The sequence below is a fragment of the Myotis lucifugus genome, unplaced genomic scaffold (assembly GCF_000147115.1).
Source record: "Myotis lucifugus unplaced genomic scaffold, Myoluc2.0 scaffold_1694, whole genome shotgun sequence".
NCBI classification, from domain to species: Eukaryota; Metazoa; Chordata; class Mammalia; order Chiroptera; family Vespertilionidae; genus Myotis; species Myotis lucifugus.
The window spans coordinates 34,044-42,562 of NW_005872742.1; the positions used below are offsets into that span (position 1 = coordinate 34,044).

An 8,519-nucleotide genomic window follows, 5' to 3' on the forward strand; every position below is an offset into this window, starting at 1 on the left:
GGTCAGGCACACAGATCTAGGTTCACCCAAAGGTGTGCTCTTTGAAGCAACTGATTTTTACTTCCTGAAGGTCTTAGACCATTTTCAGCTTGGGGCAGGAGGTGGAATGGTGGCAGTGAGGTGTGGGTTTCCTAATGACAGTCAAGTTCAGGTTTTTGACACACATTACAAGTCAGAGTCAGGAAGAGAATGGGACTCTGCTTTATTAGGCAACATTGAGCATCCATCCTATGAGGACCAAGGCCCATTCCGAGAGCCGGCCCCATGCACAGGAGGTGGATTCACATTTCCCAGAAACGCCCTCTCTACTCTCCTTTTCTCGTAACAAACCCCTTCACCTGCTATCACCCATCTTTACTGTTTCAAGGCTCAGGGACCCAAGAACAAAGTCCTGGTGGCACCCTAAAAGCAAAGGCACCTCTGTAGGACAACTCCTGACTCAAGCCCAGATCTCTCCAGGGGACAGATGACGTGTCCTCAAAACCAACACTTCCTTCAAAATAACATTCTTAGTGTACAAAAGCTGCTGGGCAGAATTCTAGCTCTGCGGGTAGAAAATAAAAAAAATGTAAGAATGAGGAACTGACAGGCGCACAGAGTAATGATTGCGGAGCTTTGTGTCTGTGGGGTAGACACAGGCCCACCTCACTGAACCTGGTGAGAGAGAAACTGCCACCCACCAGGGTGGACAGCTGGGAGTCTCCGCCTTCACACTCCAAAAACGAAGCCCCACAAAAACTAGAGCGCTCCCCCTGGCAGCTGACTCACCACCGGACAATAGCGGAGACAGAGCAAAGATGTAAATCTCATTTTATACCTCCCTGGCAGGCCCCGTTCCACTCTTACAATCGAAAGGCTACTGGGACGCTGGTTCCAGGACATACACGGTGTCTCAGTGCTCCTGACACTTTCAAGAGAGGACTTTTCCTTCATGTGATGACTCAGAATTACAGAAGCTGCTCCACCTTGACCTGAAATCAAAGCCCAGGACAGAGCCAGGAGGAAATGGTGCTGACGTGGGCAAGGGGCCTGGAATGCTAGCAGCTGGGGCTGAGGGCGCCTCAGCCTAACAAAGGGGCAGTACAACAACCAGGCTGCACCAATAGATTTCCAGTATTTCTCTGAGGACTCCGTGGGATGTGGGCCATGCTGTCTTCCGTTCCACGTGGAGAAACACTCCCCTGTCTACCAAAGAGGAAACTGGGGCACAGAGGGATCAGGAGAGAGAAAGTCCATCAAGCCATAAAACGAAACAGAAAAAGACCCAACTTCCCGACCTTCCAGTCCTATACTGTTCTTGGGGTTTGGCTCCGACCACTAAGATGATGGGATCCTAGGAATGAGGATGAGCGGTGGTGAGATTCTGGCACAAATCCCCAAAGACCATTCAGGAAGAATGGCTCTTCTAATGAGACAGCCTTGCTTGGGCGCAGTGGGACAATTCCCTCTCCTGGGCTGGCCCCCTCACTTTTCCTTTTCGCCACATCAATAAAGTTTCTCTTTCGTGTGAGTTCTCTGATGTGTAATGAAATTGGAGCTATTGCTGAAGCCTTTGCCACACTCAGGGCATTTGTAGGGCTTCTCCCCTGTGTGGATTCGTTGGTGTATAATGAGAACCGAGTTCCAGCTAAAGCCCTTCCCACATTCGGGGCACCTGTAGGGCTTGTCCCCCAAGTGGGCTCTCTGGTGCATGACCAGGATGGAGCCCCGGCTGAAGCTCTTGCCACACATGAGACATTCGTAGGGCTTCTCGCCCGTGTGGGTCCGCTGGTGCACCACCAGCTGGGAGCGCTGGCTGAAGCACTTCCCACACTCGCCGCATTTGTAGGGCTTCTCGCCCGTGTGGATCCGCTGGTGCTTGATGAGGTTGGAGCTCCAGCTGAAGCTCTCCCCGCAGGTCAGGCACTCGTAGGGCTTCTCGCCCGTGTGCATCCCCTGGTGCGCGATCAGGCTGGAGCTCTGGCTGAAGCTCTTCCCACACTCCCCGCACTTGTAGGGCTTCTCCACCAGGTGGGTTCTGCGGTGCGTGGCCAGGTTGGAGCTGCGGCTGAAGCTTTTCCCACACTCGCCGCACTGGTAGGGCTTCTCTCCTGTGTGAGTTCTCCGGTGGGTGATGAGGGCTGAGCTCTGACTGAACCTCTGCCCGCAGTCGGGGCATTTGTATGGTTTCTCCCCGGTGTGGATCCTCTGGTGTCTGATCAGGTTGGAGTTGTAACTAAAGCTCTCGCCGCATTCTTTACACGCGTAGGGCTTTTCTCCAGTGTGGATTCCCTGATGCGTATTAAGGCTGGACCGGTTGCCAAAGCTCTTGCCACACTCAGGGCATGAGTATGGTTTCTCTCCCGTGTGGGTTCGCTGGTGAGCGATGAGGTTGGGGCTCCTGCTGAAACTCTTGCCACACTCGGCACACTGGAAGGGTTTCTCGCCCGTGTGGATCCTCTGGTGGGTTATGAGGTTTGCGCTCCGGCTAAAGCTTTTCCCACAATCCCTGCATTTATAAGGTTTCTCCCCGGTGTGAGTCGTTTGGTGTCTACTAAAGTTGGAACCATCACTAAAGCTTTTCCCACATTCGTCGCACTTGTAGTATTTCTCTCCCGTGTGGGTCCGCTCGTGCGTGATGAGGTGGGATTTCCGACTGAAGGTTTTCCCGCACTGGGGACATTCGTAGGGCTTCTCACCCAGGTAGGTGCCCTGAAGGCCGATGAGCTGTCCAGCTTCCCTGCCCTGGGATGGCACTTCCCTGTGGTCTTCACTTGAGGCCTTTCCCTGGGGACCCCTGGAGCCACAGTCTCTCTCAATGTCACTTTCCCAATCAGACTGCTGAACACCTTCCCCTCCAGGTGTTTCTGAGAAGAGCCCATGTGAGTCCATGTCCTCAAATATGTCTTGATTAGAGTTCTCCCCGTTTTCACTCGGGATCTCAAAATCTGAAATGATGAAGAAAAAACATACAATTTACACTCAATTCCCTGTGATGAGAAAAGGAAACCAAGGGGGAAATTTTTTAAATTTCAACTTCTAATGAAAATAAAGAGGCTAAAGAATCCTGAAGACTTTTAAAAACCAGGTTTATTTTCTTCTAACTGGTTATCTAGTTACCAGGCCTCAAACTTCCTGGTAATCACCCAGAATTTCTAAGTCTTAAAGCTGTGGGTTCTGTCTCTACTTGTTTCTCCGCTGGGAAATGAGGGTTAAGTAGAAATTTGAAGATCCTAATCAAGGGAAAGTAACGGGGTACATGACCCCCGATGCACACCATGGTGCCTGATGCTTAGTAGGGGCTCAATTAAATTTGATGAATTTTTTTTTATTGGCATCACAGAAATTTCCCTAAAGCTGACTCTCCTTTCAAAAGGAGCTTACATAATAATCTCATGCATTAAAATATGCCTCATGTTTATAATCTTAGTTGGCATATAAGACAGACAAGACAGGACCCCTGCAAAAAGGGGTCTGGTAATCCTCCAGATGACTGGAAACTAGTAAGGGGGCAGTTTACAAAGCCCTTAACTTTATCTACAGTGTGCCTATACATGTATTTCCCATCTGCAATACAAAATACCTACCTTCCAGAACCTTGTCAAACCCTCTACTACCCAGTACTTACCAAGCATTTGGGTGAAAGAAATCACCAGGGAGGCTTTCTGGAAGAATATGCAAGCCCTTCCTGAGACTAGAAATTCTCATGAATCTATCCCAGGATTAAGCCAGAGCCGCAGAAAGCTGTGAGCCGGGGCCACACTGTTCTGACTCCCCTGGGAACACGCGCAGTGAACTGTGTTGGTGTGATGGCTCTGGCTGATTGTGACAAACATGATAAGAAGTGTCCTTAGTACTTAAGGGCTGTCAGAAACATTAACGCTGCCAGGAAGTTGCCGATGACATTGTTTGTTACACACGATGTCCTCTTGATGAGCCCAAGGAGGAAATCACCCTCGGACCAAACTACCGAAACGCTGCTCTCCTGAGCAACCAATTTGTGTCGGCCTCACTACCCAGGTTGTGGCTTTGTCTTTGCGTTGCCTGCTTGGAAACTTGGAGCCAAAAACTCAGAGCAGGAACACGGGATGGCTTTACAGCATGCAGTGTGTGTTCTTTCATTTTTCCCTCCCATTATGTTCTTTTTTACTATAATTTCCCTGTGCACGATTTCTATAAGGTGTCTTCAATTCTTTCTTTTTTTTTAATTCTGTAGCACATTTAGAAATAAATCAATGGTTTATTGATAAAGACCATTGCCTGAGTATTTCTAAGACCTAACATCAGACCCCACTTAGAAAAGCAAATCTAGCCCAGCCGGCGTGGCTCAGTGGTTGAGCATCGACCTACGAACCAGGTCACTGTTTGATTCCCGGTCAGGGCACATGTCCGGGTTGCGAGCTCGATCCCTAGTAGTGGGTGTGTAGGAAGCAGCTGATCAATGATTCTCACTCATCATTGATGTTTCTCTCTCTCTCTCCCTCTCCCTTCCTCTCTGAAATCAATAAAAAATATATTTAAAAAAAGAAAAGAAAATCTATCCATAGCAGGGAAGACAATTAGCAAAATAATCACAAAGTCCTAGTGACATTTCCATTATTAAAGCTAATAAACTACATGTACAGTCATGCTCAATTCAGTGATTAGTTTCTATGACTTAATGTAAATTTCCATTGATGCACAGGATTAAATTTGACATGTATCCTTTAGGTAGAACCTGGGTTCCACTCATGCCTTTAGTCAATATAAAATTATATTTAAACCTGCAAATAGGCATATAATTACAATTCGTGCTCACACTGACATACACTGCTGGTGATCTGTGAGTACGTATGATTGCCCTCTGTTCCACGTCCCCTAGATCTCCAGGGTAGGGGTGTAGGCATGACGGACACAATGCTGGTTCCCACCTGGCCAGGGCCAGTAGGTCTCTGGTTCCTCAACTTCCTGCAACAGTGTTTTGCAAGTTTCTAGCCCAGAGATTTGCTATAAAACAGGGCCTCCAGGTTGAGACCCCGGTTTATTTTCTACAAACTCACACAACCAAAAACATTTTTTTTATGACTTTACTAACTGTTCTCTTCTGAGTAGGAACATTCGCTATTAAAGGCTTCGCTGCCTTAACATCTGAAGCCCTGGTGTGTTCTAGACCAGTGATGGCGAACCTTTTGAGCTCGGCGTGTCAGCATTTTTGAAAAACCCTAACTTAACTCTGGTGCCGTGTCACATATAGAAATTTTTTTATATTTGCAACCATTGTAAAACAAAGACTTATATTTTTGATATTTATTTTATATATTTAAATGCCATTTAACAAAGAAAAATCAACCCAAAAAAATGAGTTCGCGTGTCACCTCTGACAGGCGTGTCATAGGTTCGCCATCACTGTCCTAGGATGATCTCAGAAGCAACAGGGAAAACAAACACTCAAGCTTCATTTCAGTGAGATCAGGAAGAGGGTTAATTTGCAGACACTAATATATGTAATATATCAGGAAGGGCGTGAATATTCTTCCAAAAACAGCGGAAACTGTGCAGAAGCTAGTGAGGGAGGGAGAGGGAGGACAAGCATGGAGAGCAGTGTGAGGAGAGGGCCAGCACCCAGGTGAAGGAGATCCCCAACAGCTCGGGCAGAAAAGCTCTTTCTGAAGGTAAGGACTTGCCTTCTAGGCAACCCTGCCTCTGGGGCTGCGATAGGCAAGGCTGGCCTCTTGGGTTCAGACAAGAAAAGGAAGTGAGGCTGCAACCAGGATCACACAGAATGGCCACCTGAGGACAGCGCCTCTGACTCTCGGGCAGTAGTCATGGGAGTTGTTATTATGGAGAAAAGTGGCAATTTTTCATCCATAAAAAAAGTTAAAGCCCTAGCCAGTTTGGCTCAGGGGCTAGAGTGTCAGCCTGCGGACTGAAGGGTCACGGGTTCGATTCTGGTCAAGGGCACATACCTGGGTTGTGGCTCGATCCCCAGTAGGGGATGTGCAGGAGGCAGCCGATCCATGATTCTCTCTCATCATTGATGTTTGTATCTCTCTCTCCCTCTCTTTCCTCTCTGAGATCAATAAAAATATATATTTTTTAAAAAGTTAAAGAAAGCAACTACCTCTGTGCAGAAAGATCCTAAAGGAGAACTTGAGGAAGAGACGGTGAAACAATGAAACATGAGCTAGCAAAACGCAGGAAAGGAGCCCTAACCAGTTTGGCTCAGTGGATAGAGCGTCAGCCTGCGGACTGAAAGGTCCCAGGTTCGATTCCGGCCAAGGGCATGTACCTTGGTTGCGGGCACATCCCCAGTAGGGGGTGTGCAGGAGGCAGCTGATCGATGTTTCTCTCTCATCGATGTTGCTAACTCTCTATCTCTCTCCCTTCCTCTCTGTAAAATATAAATAAATAAAAAATTAAAAAAAAAAAACCGCAGGAAAGGAGGGGAAAATCCCGAGAAATGAACACAAATGGGAAGAAACACAAAGGAATACAGGCACCAGGGAAAGCACAGACATGGAGGAGGGATGAAATGAGAAGAGCAGTGAAATAAAATGGAAACAAAGGAAGAGGTGAGAAGGATCAAAGAGAATGATAGAGACAGACGTTAGACAAAGGAGAATCAATAAATATAACTGGAATTCTCAAAAAACTAAACCACAGGAACAGAACAAACAGCTTCACCTATGAAGATATAAGAACTCTTGAAAGGCACTGTGTGTGCCAAGGAAAACTAACCCAGGGTGGTTCATAATGAGACAAAGGGTAACAAGGAAAAAGATCAAACCATCATGGGGGAGGAAAACCAACGGGTCTCAGATTTCTCTGCAGTAACACTCAATGCCGACAGATAGTGCAGCAGCAGCTGCCAGTTATGTAAGAAAAGAAACGCATGCCAAGGATGTTATGTTCAACAGGGCTGTCCTTCAAGTATAAAGCTGACAGGCAAATGGCTTTGAATATACACAATTTCATGGACTACTGGTCCCATGAGCCCTTCCAGAGGAAACTATTAGGAGATGAATTTCACTCAACCAAGAGATAAAGGGAACTGGAGCACAAAGATTGGGGATGAACATCTGATACATATAACTTTAGAACAGAAGTCTGTAAGAGCCATGGCAATTAGGGTGTTAAAACAGAATATAATTGTTATGCAGAGATGTAGAAATGATACTCTAATCAAAATTGGGGTTGAGGGGAAAGAAGATGGAATACAGGATAAGTTCGTTGATTGCCTTATCCTATATAATCCTATATAATAAAAGCCTAATATGCTAAGTGTCCGGTTGACTGGTCAGCTGTTCAACCAAAGTGTAATATGCTAATGATATGCTAAGGCTGCTCAACTGCTTGCTATGGCGTGCACTGACCACCAGGGGGAAGACCCTCCAACCGGTAGGTTAGCTTGCTGCTGGGGTCCAGCCGAACAGGACTGAGAGAGATGGGCCCAACAAGCCCTGGAGCCCTCCCCAGCTGGCCAACCTCCCATGTCCCTCCCCAGCCCCGATCGTGCACCAGTGAGGTCAATTGGCCTGCCCTGTGCCCTCTCGAAATTCAGGACACCTCAGGGGATGTCGGAGAGCCAGTTTCGGCCCAATTCCGCAGGCCAAGCCGAGGAACCCCACTGGTGCACAAATTCATGCACCAGGCCTCTAGTCCATAATAAATACCTGGAAGCTCAAAGGGTATCATTTATTTATTTATTTAATATTTTTTTATTGATTTCAAAGAGGAAGGGAGAGGGAGAGGGAGAGAGAGAGAAACATCAATGATGAGAGAGAATCATGGATCAGCTGCCTCCTGCACTCCCCCTACTGGGAATCAAGCCTGCAACCCCGGCATGTGCCCTTGACTGGAATCGCACCTCGGACCCTTCAGTACGCAGGCCAACACTCTATCCACTGAGCCATACCAGCTAGGGCTGAATGGTTCTTGAATTGCCATAGGACCTCTTCCCTATGGGTCAGTAGACACAAGCTGCAGTCGTAGCTCAATCTAAGCCAGTGGTTCTTGTATTTTCCAATCTATGACCCACACTCTCGACTCCCATGCACATTACACTGCTGTGGCTGTTCACAGGGCCATGTGTGGCCCCCTGCCTGGCCAGAGGCCTCCTCTTTCCCTCCCATGCTAGAAAGCATATCAGAATGAGTGTGAGGAAAACTGATGTCAATATGGGGATAAACCTGAATTTACTGTCATCCTATATAATAAAAGCTTAATATGCAAATCAACCGCTGCCCCCGACCCACAGGCCCCAGGCCAGCCAAGGTGGGTGCCAGAGGGGGGGCCCCCCTGATCACCCTGCCTGTCGCCCGCAGAGGGAGGTGACTGGTGGCGGCGGTGGGGGGCAGGGCTGGCATGTGGGGGTGTCAGGCCAGCCAAGGTGGGTGCCAGTGGGAGCCCCCCCCGATCACCCCACAGATTGGTCCTGATCACCAGCCACGCCTAGGGACCTTATCTGTGCATGAACTTCACGCACCGGGCCTCTAATTTATTTATAACAATGGAATTGGTCACTAACTGTGGTGCTTTAGTGTGGGTCAGGATCAAAACAC

General features: G+C 47.9%; 1 protein-coding gene across 1 annotated transcript; it reads right to left on the reverse strand.

Moving 5' to 3' along the window:
* Window positions 1-185: 185 nt before the first annotated feature.
* LOC102440991 (zinc finger and SCAN domain-containing protein 2) lies at window positions 186-2,931 on the reverse strand (the record flags this gene model as incomplete). The annotated part of the gene is made up of 1 exon (XM_006108048.3): window positions 186-2,931. A coding segment is annotated over one exon (1,446 nt), but the record flags the coding sequence as incomplete, so codon positions are not given.
* Window positions 2,932-8,519: the final 5,588 nt, after the last annotated feature.